General features: G+C 47.7%; 1 protein-coding gene across 6 annotated transcripts; it reads left to right on the forward strand.

Annotated features, from left to right (window-relative positions):
• Nucleotides 1-480: 480 nt before the first annotated feature.
• Nucleotides 481-18,116, forward strand: INPP5B (inositol polyphosphate-5-phosphatase B). Of its 6 annotated transcripts, XM_083810321.1 has the most exons (23): nucleotides 513-806; nucleotides 922-1,001; nucleotides 1,084-1,206; nucleotides 1,290-1,540; nucleotides 1,935-1,964; nucleotides 2,736-2,846; nucleotides 7,821-7,914; nucleotides 9,269-9,439; nucleotides 9,913-10,014; nucleotides 10,418-10,532; nucleotides 11,175-11,291; nucleotides 12,164-12,351; nucleotides 12,761-12,872; nucleotides 12,986-13,095; nucleotides 13,296-13,431; nucleotides 14,019-14,129; nucleotides 14,814-14,976; nucleotides 15,130-15,365; nucleotides 15,934-16,047; nucleotides 16,422-16,506; nucleotides 16,890-17,017; nucleotides 17,268-17,379; nucleotides 17,703-18,116. In XM_083810321.1, exons 1-23 carry the CDS (start codon nucleotides 750-752, stop codon nucleotides 17,825-17,827), a joined length of 2,871 nt encoding a protein of 956 aa, XP_083666447.1. In that variant the 5' UTR covers nucleotides 513-749; the 3' UTR covers nucleotides 17,828-18,116. The 6 variants fall into 6 exon arrangements, with proteins under 6 accessions (XP_083666452.1, XP_083666448.1, XP_083666450.1 ...); XM_083810326.1 differs by lacking the exon at nucleotides 1,084-1,206 and having other exon boundaries at nucleotides 481-823; nucleotides 931-1,001; nucleotides 1,443-1,540; XM_083810322.1 differs by lacking the exon at nucleotides 1,084-1,206 and having other exon boundaries at nucleotides 481-815; nucleotides 1,443-1,540.
• The last annotated feature ends 52 nt before the right edge of the window (nucleotides 18,117-18,168 follow it).

Genomic DNA, 18,168 nt, shown 5'->3' on the forward strand with positions numbered 1-18,168 from the left:
CTGAAAAAAGAGCCCCTCCTCTTTCATGAGGAAATTAGCCTCTCCTGCCTGCTACCGACCCCAAAGCTTCCTCCTCTCCTTTTTTCCCCTTCAGGACACACAGGGGCATCCTCAGCTCGGGGAAGTTCCTCACCCTCTTTTGTTGGCTGTTTTCCATCACTCCCGCTCCCTTCCCCGGCTTTTCACCCTCTAATATCGGTGAACTGCGTTCGGCCAGCTGTAAAAATCGTTTGCAAGCTCGTTGAGCGGGGCCGGAAAATGAGGCTCGGCGTGTTTCCTGGGGCTTTGGGACCTGGCTGGCCGTGCTCTGCTTTGGGTGGGAGCGCTCCAGACAGCGTCACGAAGCCCCCCAGCACCCGGTGACCCCCGCGGCCGCCCCCCTGGTGACAGCGGCGCCTGAGATGGGAGCGTGCAGCTGGGCTCGGGCCCTTCCCGGAGCGAAGGGTTAACGGAACGCCTGGGGCAGGCCGGGAGCGGGGCGGGCCTCGGCCACCTCCGGCCCCAAGAGCCCAGCTGGGAGCGGGACAAGAAGTGAGGGGTCCCCGGGAGCCTCCGTGGGACCGAGCGTGGCCATATCCCCGGTTCTGGTCCTGATCCCGGTCCTGGTCCCGGTCCCAGTCCTGGTCCAGCCTCCTTGAGCTGCATCGCGGAGCTTGGCATCACCCCAGGGCTGCTGCTGCTGCTGCTGCTCCCCGCCTGCTTCGGGGCCTGCTTCGGGACCGCCGGCTCTCGCCTCGTGGGCGCGGAGCATGGACCAGTCGGTGGCCATCCAGGAGACCCTGGCCGGTGGAGCGACGTGTCGAATCATATCCTTTGTGCCGCGGTGATGCTGGCTTTCCTCCCTTTTCCGGGCCCACCCTGGTTTGAGGAGGCCCCGCCGGGATCCCATCGCTGTTTGCTGTTCCTTGACCCCAACCGAAGGCCGTGCAGGGAACCCTGGCTGGTGGGGAGAGCGTGGAGAGCCGGCTGCTGGGCCTGGTGGAGAGCTGCGGAGAGCACGCGTAGGTGCCGGAGCGGGGAGGGCAGGGGGATGCTGCTGGCAGGAGGAGAGGCTGCAGCACAGCTTGACAGGTTTTTTTGTAGGCCTTGGAAAGTGCCTGAAATCCCTTCCTATCCCAAAGCACGTTCTACCAGGGCGAGGTCTGATAGAGCAGTGTTTGGAAGGAGTTGTGCCTTGGCATTTCTCCTGCTGTGCTGTACAGACAGGTAACGAGGCGAGCCCAGGCCCTGCAGATGTGGGCTTGGTGTGTGTCGCCAGTAACACGAACACATTTTTATTTAAATGACAGAGTAAGCGGGACGGCAGGTGCGTGGTGGAGAGGTTGCTTGGGGATTTGCACGAGGCCACGCTGGCAGCTGCTGCTGGATGGGACGGGGTCTGCCCCTACCTGCAGAGATGCCAGAGGGGAGGCATTACCTCTGTGTCTGCTCCATGCTTGCAGGATCTACATATACAGTCACCGGCGGATGGCCATAACTGCTGAGGATGTCTGGCTGGAGAAAGTCATCCCCATCAGAGAAGGGTTTGCAGTGCAAGAAGGTATGAACGCACTTTGGGGGTATAGCGAACACCTCCGAAGAAGGGGGTGGAGGGATTTGGAGTCCATATTTTGTTGCTCTGCTGGCTGAAACTTGAGACCTACTCAGCCCTTCCCATTTTCTCTTCAATTTATAATCCCTGGTGAAGCTTATGAACCACATGGCATAGCTGGAAGGGCCCCACCAGATTAATCGCTCTGCAATCCAGAGCGCCCTGTGTCCTACCAAGCATCACCCACGGCCTCCTGCCCCGGCAGGTTTGCTCTGCCCATCCCCATGCTTGCAGGGAACATTTGGGGTCTGAGGACCTTGCTGAGCTCCCCAGCCTTGAAGTATTTTTGTAGTCAGCAATCCTGTTGCTTTGCTTGTGACTGAACTTTCCTTTGCTTTTGCAGTGATACCTGACAGTGACCTTCATGTCATCGGTGAGTTTTGTTGCTGTTTAAGTGTCAGTGCTCTAGAAATCCCTGGGCCCTGCACCAGCTGCATGCAGTGGGGCAGAAGGACGCGCTTTTGTGCTCTGAGCTGTAGACAGAGGTTACTCCTCTGTAGGTGTATGCTGTGGAACAAGGGGATCTTGTCTTCCTGGGTGAGCTGCTTGCCATTACTCTCCTCATGCCGACAGTGTTGTCACCCCTGTTCAACCAGAGGAACCGCTTCTCCAAATGTTTTTAAACAGCTGCTGAAAGATCAATTATCGGCCCTTCCAGGGTTTCTTTCAGGCACAGCTATTTGTGTCTGTTATCAAAACACACAAGATGTAACAAAGGGTGACCAGCAAAACCAAGTGTTAGTGGAGCATGCAGAGACTGTTACATATCTTCCTGCTAAGACAACATCTACAAAATGTCTTGGAGGCATTTGGGTGGGACGGTACCAGAGCAGTGATGGCAAACGCCTGGCATCAGCAGCAGTTTGGGCTGGCATCAGTGGACATGGTGCTGCTTAACACCTACTGCAGTGGCCACCAAATGCATTCACTGTCACTGAATGAGTGGAACAAAAATTATTACAAACAGCGATTTTTATATTTTTAAATGGCATTCTCATGTAAGATGTGAAAAAGAAAGACCCGGGGAGACTTATTGATAGAGTCTGTATGTGTGCACCAGCTGCTGCAGAGTGCAGAAAATGCTGGGTGTTTCTGAGTGCTTGGCAGCACCAACCACGAGCTCTTCTCCTCCCACTATTGACAGGCTCTGATGTGACGGTCCAGATCAGTTCAGAAGACGATCGACTCACGGTGCGATTGCCCTTTGGCTCCCACACCCGCACATTCCTGCAGGAGATCAGCAGGTGCAGCTCAGGTACGAGCTGTGTGCGTGCTCGGTGTTAGAGGCGCAGGGAGCCTGGCTGGTGGCTTGTGTTTGTAGGCTTGGGAGGAAGAGCAGCGTCAGCCTCTGCTGCTGAAACTGGTGCTGAGCTGCGACGCTTTGCAAGGGTAACGATTGTGCAGCATCAGAGAGCTCAGCAGCACTTTGAGCTGTGACCAGCCCATGCACTGTGCAGTCAGAAGGCCCTGTGGAAATTTATTTTGCGTGCCCTGAGCAACCGCAAGCTGTCTCCTCAGATGCTCTGCGTCTGCTTGCCCCCTTCTTGCTTTTTCTCACACCCTGACACTTTTTCCACCAGCATCTTCCCCTGTGCCTGCAGCTCGGTGCCCCTTTAGCAGATGTGCTGAAGGTGCGTGCTGCTCCAGGAGGACACAGGCACGCAAATCTCTATGCCCACGGCCGTCACCTTTCACTCTGGCCGGGAAGACAGCACCTGGGGAGCACTCCGGGGCTCAGGGGCATCTCCTGGGATAGCTCCAGGGCCCCGGGGAGGCTCCGGAGCGACTCCGGAGCAACTCCAGGATGGCTCGGGGGCCTTGGGGCAGGTCCATGATGGCTCCGGGGCATCTGCAGGGCCCTGAGGCAGCTCCAGGGCAGCCCCGGAGCGACTCCGGAGCAACTCCAGGATGGCTCCGGGGCCCTGGGGCAGCTCCGGGGCCCTGGGGCTGGCTCTCGCTGCTCCCAGAGCTGTCAGCGGCCGCCCGGTGCCCTGCCGCTCCGCTACCAGCCACCTCTCCGCGGCCCACGCCCCGTCCCCGTCCCCTCCCGTCCCTGCTCGGGGGCGGGATAGGGGACGACGAGCGCCGCCCCACGCCGGGCGGAGCCGGGCTGGGGCGGAGCGGGGCCGGCAGCGGCCGAGCTGCCCCGATGTCGGCGGGCGGGAGGCCCCGCCGAGGTGAGCCCGGGGGCTGCGGGGGTCTGTGGGGACCCGGCGGGACCCGCTGCTGCCGGAGGGGGCCGGGAGCGGGGCTGGAGGCGGGGGAGCCGCCTGGCACGGCCCGGCCCGGCTCGGCTCGGCGCCTCCCGGCGGTAGCAGAGCCGTTCTGCCCGGGCCGGCCGGTGGCCGTGGCTCCGGGGGGACCCGGCCGGGTGTGGGGGGTGCTGGCGGCTTGTGGGGCTCGGGGAGCGCTCTGAGAGGGGAAGGGAAAGGGCTCGGCTCTCGGACACGGGGCTCGGCAGCTCCCTGAGGGGCCACGGGGGCTCCGGGGGTTGGGGCAGTGAATTTAGGGCGCGTGGAGGCAGCTGGCGGGGTCTTGCGGGGTCCCTTCTGCTTCTGGGGCTTCCTCTGCGGGCAGAGAATCTCAGGCAGCGACGAGAAGCACGTCGGGGGGGCATTGCCAGAAGAGCTTTGCCCGCTATGGGATTGCCCCGTCCAGGCACCACAGCCCTGTGCCAGCCTAGGCAGCGCTTGCGGGGCCTGACAGGTTTTGGAGGCTTGGCTTTCTTCATCGCCGGCCTTCGTGTGCCCTGGCTGCACCTCGCAGCAGTCCCGCAGCGCTGCTGCCTTCGCCCTCGCTCTCAGCGCTGTGGCATCGGCCTCTTCCTCTTGCCGGCTCAATGCTATCACACATGCCCCTGGTCGCTGCTGCTGCTGCTTTTTCCCTTTGCAAAGTGAGTTTGTGAGAAAGGGCGATTCCTAGAAGTCAGCGCAGAGCTGGAACAATTCCTGGAAGTTGGGGTGGGATTCGAAATCGAACCGTTTCTGCTTTACCCACTTTCAGCTCGGCTGGGCTCCTCGTATTCACGTGGGTGCAGTTTGGTGCCACCGACGTTCCTTCTTTTTATTTCGCTGTCAGTTGTGTGTTTAAAAAAAAAAAAGAGAGAAAGAGAAAGGATGGATTTTGTAACTCAGACCTCAGGCAGCTGCACAAATTGGATTGAGCCAAGGTAGGGATCTGAGAACATCTGTTCAGACATGGCATTTTAACTCATTGCTTAGAACTGACTGGGGAAGACCTGGGCATAGAATCCTAGAATCATCAAGGTTGGAAAAGCCCTCCAAGACCATCTGGTCCAACCGTCCCCCTACCACCAATGTCACCCACTAAACCACGTCCCTAAAAGCATGCTGAATGAAACACAAGCCGGTTCCTTTGCTGGTTTGTTTTTGTTGTATCTGGAGCACAGTAACGCTCTTTGAATTGTAAGCTTGTTGGAAAGTAGTTCTCCTATCAAGTCATGCCTTTGAGCTTTGACAAAGTTGCCTTTTCAAGGCTTGATTGTGTTTTTCTTGAGTTGGAGGAGTTTAGGGATTTTTTTTTCTCATTGTTAGAAGAAGAAAGCGCTCTCTGCCATCACTTGGGATTTTTCTGGAATATAAATTGATATAGAATGAGGTTTTGTCTGCTGTTTTCCATTACTAGCTCTTGCTCTGTCATTAAATGAACATGAGTACTGAGCGAACAACTTTCATAGGCAAATCAAATCACATTTAAATACTGTGTGAATGTGGCCATTTGCTAGCGGTAATATTGGTTTGTTGTACTCTCTGTGGATTAAGGCTGGTTAATGAATGAGAGAATCTATAATGGAATTTAAATGTCCATAGTTTATGTTCCCAATTTCAGTTAATACCCTTATCTAAAATCCTATCCGTGTGCACGGTCACAATCACAACTGCAGTTTTGCTTCATTTGGAACAGCAGAAAGCACGAAGTGACTTCCCTCCAGCCAGGCGTAGCGCCGTCCCGCATGGACTGCTGCGTGCACTTCGTTACGCAAAGAGTGGGCTGGCTGAGACTGGCACAACTGATGGCAAGGCTAATTTAATTCCCCCCCCTTCCAGCACTAAGCCTGGATCCTGCTTTATCCAGAAGAGAGGGGACATCGAACTGCTGTAGAACAGTGTTATAACGCCGCTGCACACGTTTAATAAGAAAGGCTTTGTTTTGTAAGTCCCTTCTAGCTGCAAATCCTGATTCTGCTGCTTTCTTATCTCTGCACGTTGCCCTTTATTTCTGTGCCCAGTTCAATTATTACATAAGGTCATTATCTTGCTAAAATATTCCACGTTAGATTGCTAATATACAGACCTCCTCTGGCTTGAGCAACCTCCTGTCTAGATGTGAATTTATCTGAAGGAAACAGCCCATTCCCAGGGCTAATCTCTTTCTAAAGAGAATCCTACATAACATCATCAGCAAAAATATATTTTTTTAAATGCCAAGGTACAATGTATGGCTGTGATCTTTGGCTTGCCATCTCGCCCTGCGTGGCAGCTGTGCCAGCAGCACTGAGCAGGCACACAAACCTTGCCAGCAGCGGCACAACCAGCTCCTGCCTGCTGCCCAGCGCTGTTGGCGTCTGCGGGTAATAAAGATGAACCTCTGCTCCCTTCCTGCTACCAGAGAAACAGTTGTCTGGTTGCTCTGCTCTTTACAGTGAAAGTTCAAGTTGGTTCTTGTCACCGTCGAGATCCCTCGCATGGTCTTTATCAGGAAAACTTGCAGAGGCTCGAGCAGCTCTGATTAAGCACTCAATGCCTCTGGAGAAAATTCGTGGCTCTGCCCGAGCTCACTGGGACTGCGCTTCGTGGTGCAGCACTGAACTGCAGATAGAGAGAAACATTCATCTTTCTTCGAGGAGCAGGCATATCTTGTTCATTTAAATGTTAACTTAAATTTAAGTTAATTTTAATTAATTTAAGCTTTTGTTTAAGAGCATTAAAATATGCGTCTGGGAAACGCTTGTGGTTGGATGAACTCTGAGGGAGTACTGAAACTTGGTGATGCTGCATCCGAAGCCAAACGCGTTTCTGCTAGCAGAGATGCACACTGCTAATTTCAGAGTTTGTTTTAGCAAAGGCTGCTCCTGCTCATTGCCACAGGACTTTGCTTGTGTGATCTGTAATGAGGCTTGAATCATGTGCTCTTCTGGAAACAGCCTCCGATTAATCCTCTTACAGAGTCTTTATTCTGGGAGGGCTCTTTGGGCAGAAGAGGTTTTCCAAGCTGAGAATATGGCCACTTCTTGTCAGCTTGTTTATATTCTGAGTGCTTGTGTAAAGTACTTTAAGTTCTGTTTCTGGTTTGTGCTCTTGTCCTAGAGGGTGTACTATGACAGTGATAAAACTTTAGTTTTTCTGGGTAGTGCTCACGGAAGGAGAAGCTCAGCCGAATGAATAGAAATCTTACAAGCTTACATTTTGTATACCATCATTAGACTGGTGTGCGAAGTATTGTTGCCTTGATATTGCTGTTTTTGCACCTTAAGTACGGAAAACCCCATGCAAAATTCTCTGCTTTAACTGTTACTTTGCCACTTATCAGCAGAATGTCATAGCTGAAACAAATGCTGAGACTGGTCAAATTTTGCTAACACGGTATAACGTGTTTAGCGTTGCACCTGTATTTAGCAGCATTTGCATACTAGCTGCCCTGTTACTTCTTCAGGGACGTTGAATTTACATGGCAGCACTTATTTCTGCTGAGTTGTGGCAGGTTCGTATGGTGACTACTGCACTGCTTTGCAGGGAACAGCTCCTGTGCTTTGCTCTGTTTCTGCAGAGAGACCCAAACCCTTTAAATGTTAGTGTGTTTAGTCTTTTTTCTTCCTTTCCTTGTACTTCCCATCTTGCTTCAGAAAGAAAAAGCTAATTATTAGCTTAGTTTTTCTGGATTTCCAGGATAAAGCCCTGGATTTTATGGTGCCAGTCCTGGTTTGGCTTAGCTCTGAAAGAGAGCCGGCAGCTCTGCTGCTCTCTGTGGCCTTATGGCACGCTGGTGTAAGTCGTTCCTCTGCAGGGGAAGCTGCGTCACCACCAAACAGTTCTGTCAAAATAAGATGAGTTGATCAGATAACAAAAAGAGAGTCTGTGGGACACATTGTTTCTCTGTACAAGCCTAAACTGTATTCTGCCCATTGGTTTTCCCTTCTGTTTGCCTAAGTGTAGTGATAAGTTAAAGAACACTTTGTGTTTCATGTGAAACTTGATTTTTTTTTTTCCAGAGGTGGTTGGCTCTGAAGGCATCAAGCAGAATGGAAAAAAACTTGCAGTTAATCAGAACTGGAGCCATGACAGCACCGATAAAGGTGCTCCCAGGTATGGTTTCCCTCTCACTTCTGGAGTATTTTCGTCGAAGTAGTTGAAGCAATACTTGTGTGCATCAGCTCTCTGGGGAGGGTCTAGGGAGGTGTAAAAGTGGTGGCAATGTTTCTTTGCCTGTCTAGCTGTGCTTCCCCTTTGCAGAGGCTCTTTGTTGACAGTAAATATATATAGCACCAAACTTCTGTGTGCTTCTGTATGATTGTGTACAGACGGAATGAGCTGCAGTGGGCAAGCTGTTGATATTTTGATGTCGAGGGGAAGACAAGTTGCAGAGAGCTTTCTGTCTGGGTTTCCTGGTTTTCAGCTGGAAACCGCATGGGGAAGTTGGTCTTTCTGGTCCCAGCGTGACAGGTCTGTGCAGACACCAGTGCTTGAGGAATCTGCCTGCTGCATTATCTGCTTCCAGGTGCTGGCAACTGTGCCAGCTGCGGTCATCAGAGGTAGCAGGATCTAGAGCAGTAGCTGGCAACTTTTTGGGAAGAGAATCACAGATTCTAGCTAGGAGAGAGAAAAAAAGCTCAGCATAAGCACGCTGTCAAAACTTGAGTGGGAATTTCAGCACTGCCTCTCAGAGCCAGTCCTGCTAGGCCCCCTATTTGGGCATATTTTGCTGTTTGGTGGGACAGGACCTGCTAGCGTTGTTTGTTTTGAATTCAGAGAGCATTGGCTTAGGGCCACCATGTCTCATAGATACACTCTTAGAGTTTCATTTTCCAGTTCCCAGGACTTCGTGGACCCTGCTGCATATCCTTCAAAGTCTGTCTCTGTGCCGTCCTTGGCACTCATGTGTAGGTTGTTGACCTTAAATTTATATCATGCACTTGCTTGTGGGAACTCCCAAGCTGTGGCATTACTACTGTTGCAAAAGGAGTCTGCAATAAATCACAGAGCAACAAGATACTAAATAAAACCACCTCTGTCCCCATCTACTCTTTGCCGCCTCCTTTCTAGATAGAGCTGGGACTTTTCCACCATGAAAACAAAGTTTTTCATTCTTCTGCTGAGGTCAGAAGGGCTGAGCAGAGGGAGATCAGATCCGCATCTCCCTGTTCCAGTAAGCAGGAAACGTGTACGGCTTTGTGTACAGGTGAACAAGGTCTGCCCTGACTCAACAGGCTGCACCAGCTTAGGGAGAACGGGTTGTTATTTCAGTTAGTTAGACTGGTTTTATCTAGAGAAGGTCTGAGCTGTTCTAAGAAATGCTCATTTCAGTCTTGTTTGCTTATTCTGCACACTGATCAGTGAAACAGACAGGTAAATGAGAATCACGTCCTTGGTAGCAGAAATAAGCTGTTCAGGGTGTGTGTTTATCTTGGGCTTCATCTAGCAATTTTGTTTTCCCTTCCAGGCAAAGCAAAGTCAAATCTGATGTGAAAACTGAAATGGTGCGGTCCTCCAACGTAATGGTTTCAAACATGGCTTCAATCTTATCAGAACCAAAGTTTGGACTAAGAGATACTATTGTTAAATCACAGCTCGTACAAAGGGAGGATTCCTACACGTACATCCAGAACTTCAGGTAATGATCATTCCCGAGAAGAGCTTGTTTTGGGGGTGGGAGTAAGTTTCCTATGCCTGGAAATGCATCAATTCTGTGCACCCCGGCCTTCTCTCTCACTCCTGTTTACTGTTAGCCTTGCAGTTGTCCTACTAAGCTCATAAGAGCTTGGGTGAAAAATATAATCAGGACAAAAACTTTACTGTGGTTAAAATCCATTTATGCAGGTCGTTCAATGAATTTATCATTTCGAACTGCTACTGCACAGCTCTATTTTTGTGTCTTTTTACACTCTATGCAAAAATGTGCATCCTTCTGTAAAACAGGCTATAAAGACGCTACTGTAATTAAATAGTTGTAGGAATTTAGACTTTGTCACATTGCCCTAATCTCTCCTGGAAACAACTTACTCCTACGTAATTATTATTAAGTACCTGGGCTAATACTAGTGGTATTTGCAGCTCTGGGATTTAACAAAAGTGAATTCTTTGCAGATTTTTTATCGGGACTTATAATGTGAATGGTCAGTCACCCAGGGAAAGCCTCCAGCCCTGGCTGAGATGTGACGCGGAGCCTCCAGACATTTACTGCGTGGGGTGAGTGTCTCTTTCCAGCTCTTCCTTCCAAACCTTAACTCTGGCTGCTTGCTTGTGATCTGTAGCATGAGGTGTTCAGCCAAGACATCACAGCTGAGGAATGTTTGCGTTGCCTTACTCTGTTGCACAGCTCTAGAGTGTGTGTTTGCGTAGCCTGAAAGGGCTGTTATTCTGCTAGTGGTTGGACTCTCTGGCACTGCAGTTTTACAAAATCTTTAATACTGTTCCATTTAATTCTAACAAATAGCTTTACTTTTAACTTGCCTCTGAAATCAGCATAACTGAATTTGAGTTTTAAGTTACAAATTTAGTGTGAGCATAAATTGTCTTAGTTCTTTCCTGGAGGGAAGGGCTGGAGTTATAAAAAAGTGCGTGCATACATGGGTTTCTTCTTCTACTGCAGTTTCCAGGAGCTTGATCTGAGTAAAGAAGCCTTCTTTTTCAATGACACACCGAAGGAAGAAGAATGGTTTAAAGCTGTAACTGAGAGTCTTCACCCAGATGCCAAATATGCAAAGGTAAATGGGGCTTTTGGGGAGGTTTGAATGTGGAATCATTTTCTACTTGGGCCTCTTTTCACTTTGCTTTTTCCTGTTTTCAATTGCTGTGTCTTCCAGAGGTTCATTGTCTGCAGCTTTTGCTCAGTCAGAAGTGCTCTGAAGGTGAAGTAGGTAGTGTTACTGTGCAGGGTGCCAAGGCAGAGGGCAGGACAGGAGGGAGCAGCTAGGCACCGTGCATAAATGAAGCTCCTGCTGTCTTGGGGGAAGTGAGTAGGAAGCGTCTTAGCATCTGCCATGTCTGTCTCCATAATGCATGGTGGAACGAGGCGTGAAGGTATCTTGGTAGGAACACTGCCTGTGTTTCGGCTCCTGCTCCTTGGGTCTGCTTTGTCTCTTGTCGCTTGTTTAAGGGAAGCTCCTTCTATGGGCTGCCTGTGCTTCGGCCTTTGCTTTGGGCTTTGGCTTCCTTTACTGTGGTGTTGGTCCCTGGCTCCCTCTTGTGCTGTGCTGATAGAGTGCCTGTGTACTGTGTGGCGAGGTGGGCTGTTGGATGAGCCCGGAACTCTCCTTCATCTGTGTTTTGCTGACCCTTGTTCTGGGCTGGGGGACAATGTGCCTTCTCTCATTCTAGTATTTAGTGCAACAGGATCTATTTTTCAGGTGAAACTTGTGCGGCTTGTGGGAATAATGCTTCTGTTGTATGTGAAAGCAGACCTTGCTTTGAACATCTCCGAGGTGGAAATTGAGACTGTGGGAACTGGCATCATGGGGAGGATGGTAAGAATGACAACTGTGCGTGAGAAGGGGTGAGACTTCAGAGCTCCCCAGGGCTCTCCTCTCCTTAGATGTAGTGGTTATTCCTCTAGCTAAAGGAGGCAGCTGCTTTTAGAAATGTAGAGTCCCGTCTCTGTGACAGCTCAGGCTGTTGCTAGAGGGAATCACCGTGTGTTCTCAAAAGCTCATAGACCTTGTGGGAGAAGCTTCCTTGGAGGCTTTTTCCTGATTACATGTGCTGGGCTGTGTGGGGCCCCAGTCTCACGTAGCTTGATGCTGGCTGTGATTTTGCTCAAAGCAATTAATGCGAGGAAACATGAGTAGAAGAAACGTGTCTATCCAGATTATAGTTTTGTTGAGGAGGACTTTTTGGCCTCTTGCCATTCTGCATCACTGGAATGAAGTCTGTGCCCTTTGGTTGTAGTTTCATGAACACTGCAGCTATAACTTGGCAGAGGTGTTTTTGGTCAGCTAAGCCATATGCTTCCTCCTCCACTTACTTTTTTTTTTTTTAATTGTCTGTGTTGAAAGGTCTTGTTTGTTGCTAAACAGGTTTCAGGACTTGTTGAAGCAACTGACCAGCTCCCTTGTTGATTTGAATTTCCTTTTGTATTAACTAAATCCTGAATTACAAACTGTGTTCTGTAAATTTGCTTGCCATGTTCTGTTGCTGTGTGAAATCCTCACACGAGTTCCTGGCTTAAATTCATGAAGTAATTATCACCAATTGGGTTTTCAGCCTTTTCCTTCTTCTGGAATTAAATGGTCTGCCTCAATGTCTTCTGGCTTGTCCACTGCCGTTAGCTCATTTCTGGATTCATCTGTTGTGTACAGAACAAAAGCTTCTGACCAGCATCTTTGTCTTTATCTTTCAGGGTAACAAAGGTGGTGTTGCCATAAGGTTTAAATTCCATAACACTAGTGTGTGCATTGTGAATTCTCACCTTGCAGCTCACACGGAGGAATATGAGCGGAGGAACCAGGACTTCAAGGACATCTGCTCTCGGATGCAATTCTGCCAATCGGATCCAAATTTGCCACCTCTCACTATTAGCAAACATGAGTATGCTTCCCCTTTGATTACCTGATTCACTGCAGGTGGCAAGACAGGGCATTAGGAACATGGTGGGGTGTAAGGTTCTCTCACAGGGATGTGAGAAGGGTGGCTAGCGATCCAATTATTAGTCAGGAAGGGTCAGAAAGGCTTTACTATAACCCTGGTTTTGACAGTGGTCATCTATAGAGTTCTGGCAATCGTTTATCTTTTTACAGTCTTCCAGGCCTTGTTTTATTTTCCTGTATGAAGTTGGAATGGGGCAATAATATGCATCAATCTTCTCTGTGGGTTGTAGGATTTAGTCATTGAAGAATAGTAAAATCATCAATTAGTAAGAGATTGTGACAAACATGCAGAATGGGAACTAAAATTAGCCATGGTAGAAAGAGTAGCTTTGGTCTACATTCTCTTTCAGTGTGATCTTATGGTTGGGTGACCTCAACTATCGGCTGGAGGAACTGGATGTGGCAAAAGTGAAGCAGCTTGTAGATGAGAAAGCATTTTCAGAGCTTTGCCAGTATGACCAGGTACTGATGCCTCCCTCACCTATCTGCAGGTGCTCCTTAGCCTTCTCGGTGCTCCCATTTAGCTCATATGGGAATTGTGCTTAAGCTTATTTAATTTCCTTTTTCTTTTGTAGCTAAAGAGGCAAATGAATGCAAAAGCGGTCTTTGAAGGCTTTACAGAGGGAGAGATTTCTTTCCAACCAACATACAAATATGATGCTGGCTGCGATGACTGGGACACAAGGTACAGTGATTGCTTCATATGTGATGACATCAATGGCTAATGTCATCGCTGAATGTGGTAAAAATAAAGTTAAAAAAAAAAAAAAGCAGAAATTGGCCTTGTCAGGAAAATACTGAGTCCCTGGGATAGCAGAATTCTGCCTCGCAGTGTTACTCCACCTGAACAGTGCCTGGAAACTGTAATTTTTACCTCTGTCCTAGTGAGAAGTGTCGTGTTCCAGCATGGTGCGATCGGATACTCTGGAAAGGGCAGAACATTGCTCAGCTGAGCTATCGCAGCCATATGGCTTTGAAGATCAGTGATCACAAGCCAGTTAGCTCTGTGTTTGATATTGGGGTAAGTACGTCTGTACCTAAGGAAATAACTCTGCTGACCTTGTCCTGTGTGTGGGGAGAGGAGGAGGAGGGGAGAAGCTCTCATGCTGGATTATCCCCACTTTTATGGCATCTACACAGAACAATGGCTTGTAAGGTGGGCTAGGTAATATATTGAGGTGGAATCATTGTTCTTAGTAAACTAGGGTTGTATTAAGTGATACTTCACTTCAGCAGAATAATTTATGAGTATTCTTTTGCTTTTTTTTATTAATCATTTTCACAGCAGCTTGCAGTGCAGCCATGCTACATCATTGACAGCCCAGGAATGTGGTTTAAAAAAAAAAAAAAAGGAAAAAAACACCCAAAAAATAACTGGGTGACTCTCTTGCCTCTCTTGCTAGTTATATGCTACTTATAGCAAGGTCCTTTATTGTTGGGTCCTGAGGAGGAATAAGAGTATTAGTGCTCCAAGCGGTTCCGTTCATCAAATGTGTTGTATGTGCTAGCATACTATTAAAATTGAACCACTTCATGTTTCAGTCTGTGTTATAGCTCTCCCGTAGAGGCACAATAAATACCAATTGGTGCTGTGTGTGTCCTTTTCAGGTGAAGGTTGTGAATGAGGAGCTCTATCGAAAAGTCTTTGAGGAAATAGTGCGCTCCCTGGATAAGATGGAGAATGCCAACATTCCCTCGGTGACCCTCTCCCAGAGAGAGGTAGGGTATGTTCATCTGCCCTGACTTGCTGGTCACATTGAGCATTCCTATTCCTACACCAAAAGTGTATTCTAGTGGTAGAAGTATGTAAGATGGATACTAGAACGTGGGGTCTGGTTCCAAAGAAACAGTATATTGACTTTCATCTGTTTTCTGTTTACAAATCCTTGAAATATTTATTTGTTTCTGCTTTAGGTCCAGGCAAATTTCATTTATGGTACCAGGCTGAAACGCACAGCTCTGTTACTCTCTGAGGTGGAGAGTGAGAGAGTAAAAGGGCAGTTTGTGCCCCTTGCTGTTGCTTGTTCTTAGAAACATAAAATGTAAAATACTGAAGGATTTGGAGAAGGTCACAAAACCAGCATTTGCTTTTTGTGTTGGGAACTAAAACAGACAAGCAACTGAGACATTTGAGGCTACCGCTATCTTGTTCTCAGGTTTCATTGAGGTTATTTGAGGGGAGCATTTGCTTTAAAGTGCACGCTAATGCAAATGACTTGAGCGTACACTGTAAACAAGTGTAATCCTATTTAATCCTGGAAGAGGTGGGATGTGGGAGCAAGAGGGTTAATCTGGATATCTTGCTGCTTAATGATTAAACTATGGGACTGGAATATGAGGAATTGCTGGTGGTGCTTGGCAAGGGGGGATTGGCTGATGATGTTGATTGATGTTTGTTTCTAGTTCCATTTTGAGGATGTTAAATACATGCAGCTACAGATAGAGAAGTTTACAATCCGCAATGGACAAGTGCCTTGCCAGTTTGAATTTATCAGCAAACCAGATGAGGAAACCTACTGCAAGGAGTGGCTGATAGCTAATCCTAGTAAGGGCTTTCTGCTACCAGGTGAGCTCCTCATTGTTCATTTCATGTTAATCAGCTAATATTGTCACCTTTTGGCTTAGTTTTCTCTCCTATTTTGACAATGTTATGCTTTTTTACAGGCTTATGGGTTTAATATTATTTTTTAATCAGTATGGTTTTCTTACATTTTGGCAGATTCTGAGATCACGATTGAGTTGGAGCTATTTGTTAATAAATCAACAGCTACGCGCTTAAACTCTGGAGAAGAAAAACTTGAAGATATCTTGGTCTTGCATCTTGACAGGGGGAAGGATTATTTTCTGTCTGTAACAGGAAACTACTTGCCCAGTTGCTTTGGGTCTCCCATTCATACACTGTGTTACATGCGGGAACCGATCCAGGACATGTCAGCAGAATCCATTCAGAACCTTGTGAGTTAAAGATAAGCTTCCCTTCTGAGCCCACGGGAACCGTTGAAACTAGGTGGTTAAGTCCTGTCTGTTACTACAGTGCTTTCTTTCACTTCCCTGGTCCGTAGTCTGAGAATACAGATACAGCTTGTGCTCCCTAGCGCGCCATCTTCACACCTTGCAGTAGTGCTTCACGTGGATGAAGCAACCCATTTCACGTAGATCACTGACAGTAAGGCACTGTTTGCTCTGCCTGCACATTTAAAAAAGGTGTGCTGCTTCTAAACGTAGACCTTTTTTCTGGAGCCTTTGGCTTTCCCCACACTGAATGGAGATGTGTGCATATGTGAGGCACGATGTAACGTTTCCATAGAGCTGAGTGTACATGAAGCGTGTTTGAGAGCAGCTTGTTCTTTCTGCCTGCACTTTTGATACAAATGTGCCTGTTGGACCTGTCTTGTATGAAGACTAGTGAGTGAAGCTGCACAGTTCTGTAACAAGTATTAATTCTCAGGTGTAAGCTCTGTGAAGCAATCTGCAGAGTTGAACAAGAAGTTGGCTAGCTCCTTTTTTTCCTCCCCTCTCTCAGACCCTGATGCCGCTGGAAACAAGTGATGCTGCTACTCAAGCTGAAAGGCCTCTGGAAATTCCCAAAGAGCTGTGGATGATGGTGGATCACCTATACCGCAACGCTTCCCAGCAGGTTGGCAGTGCTTGTGCTGGAATTGCAAAATAATTTGTTTGCATTACGTTTAGTTTTGGACAAGATACTGGTAATGGCAGCCATGGCTAACTGTGGATGTTTGTGGCCATTGGTAAAGGGTAAGAAAAGAACATTTTTGAGATAAGTGATCTTAGTACCCCGAGTTGCAGTGTTCAGTGTGTGGTATGCACCAGCAGCTGTCCTTCTGCATTGCTTTTTATTGCAGTCCCACAGCCTTACTAGGACTGCTCGTGGTGAGATTGGTGCTGATAACGACCAATCTAGGGAGATTTTTCCAGCCAGTTTATAATGACAGTGCTTTATTTACCCAAATATTTATTTCCCTTGAGATTGACTGATGGTGGTCTTTTCAGGAGGACCTGTTTCAGCAACCAGGCCTCAGGTCTGAATTTGAGCAAATACGAGACTGTTTGGACAAAGGAATGCATGATACCCTCCGTATCCTTTTAGACTGATGTCTGGTAGGGCTTACTTTGCCCAAACAAAAGATCTAAGCCAAGAAGGGTTTTATCAGTCTTCTGTGCTCCATTGGGGTTTTTAAATTGCTGTCTCTCATCTCATGGTAGCTGAGATATGCAGCTCTTCACTGCTACTTGCAATCAGTACTAATGCCTCTGCAGAGTCATTGCTACGCTGATGAATGATTGTTGATGAACTATGTAAGTGTCTGACTGCCCATGGAAACAGAGTTTGATATGTGGACTCAAAGCTGTGGACAACAGGAGTTCCTGGAGACCTAAGCAATGATTAATGTTTCAGCAGAAATACTACCAAAATAGACCATACTGTGCTCACCTCTTCCTTAACCATCTTTGGATCAGTTGGCAGCAACCACTCGGTAGCAGAGGCCCTGCTGCTCTTCCTGGAAAGCCTGCCAGAGCCGGTCATCTGCTACAGCTTCTACAGCAGCTGTTTGGAGTGTGCCAACAACTACCTGCTGAGCAGCCAGGTAATGCCAGCGTCGCTGGGAGACCATTTCTGTTGTTCTGGAAGGAGGGGGAAGCAGACTGGTTTATGCTAGACAAATAACAGGCTTTTGCTCTAAGAAACTTCATCATCTCATAATAGAATGGATCTAGGACTGATGTGCCTTGGGTTATTAAGAGCTGTTTCTGTTGTGTTTGCAGACAGGTAGTAGATAAAGCTGCTAAGCCATTGCCATTTCTTCACTATAAATGTTGTTTGTTTTTTCCACCCAGATTATCTCTAAGCTGCCAGAATGCCATAAAAATGTATTTGAATATCTAATGGCGTTTCTACGAGAACTACTGAAAAATTCAGGGAAAAACCATTTGGATGTGAATATTCTTGGTAAGGAGAGCAAAATAACCATTCTGTTCAGAGGGGGGTTTCAGTTTGTGTAACAGAACACGGTTCTCCAAAGTGCTCGCAGTCATGGCTTCTACTGTTTTGAAGCATTTAATTATCAAACAGTCCGTAGAAACACACTGTCCTGGCAGTAGCCTGAAAAAAAGTTGTAAAGGGACACAGAAGAGATGCACGTGTTGTCAGCTTTATCTCACCCCATCCTGAAACAAGGCTCTCTCTCATTTTGACTGAGTGGGGTTGGTGGAATTACTTTTGATAGCCTGCTGTTGACTGGTTCTCTCTCTCTTTCTCTCTCAAAAATGCAGCTAGTATATTTGGTGGCTTGTTACTTAGACCTCCTCCTGGACATCCCACACCTGATATAGCGGAAAAGAGGAAAGCTCAGCAATTTATCCACCAGTTCCTCTTGAGAGAGGACACTTTACCGTGAAGTCCAGATGCAGCTAATCTGATTTTTAGATATCAAACTACTGTAAAAATATTTTTGTACAGTATACCTTTTTTTTTTAAATATCACAGTATTTTGTACAATCTATTGCTATTAAATGCAGCTCAGGCAGTTAGAATCAGGTGTCACTGTTAATAAGCTGTAAAATATATTGAATTTCTAAATAAGCTGTGTGTAGACAAGCAAAACTATAAAAGCTGATATTTTCACTGTATTGTATTTAACTTGTATTAAAACTCAGAATTTTTAAGTCCTCGTTATTTAAATAAAAGCATCTCAGTGCATTTTTTCCAGCTCGTCTGCCCCATTTCAGCGTTGGCTGG

The sequence above is a fragment of the Anser anser genome (assembly GCF_964211835.1).
Source record: "Anser anser genome assembly, chromosome: 24".
Taxonomy (NCBI): domain Eukaryota; kingdom Metazoa; phylum Chordata; class Aves; order Anseriformes; family Anatidae; genus Anser; species Anser anser.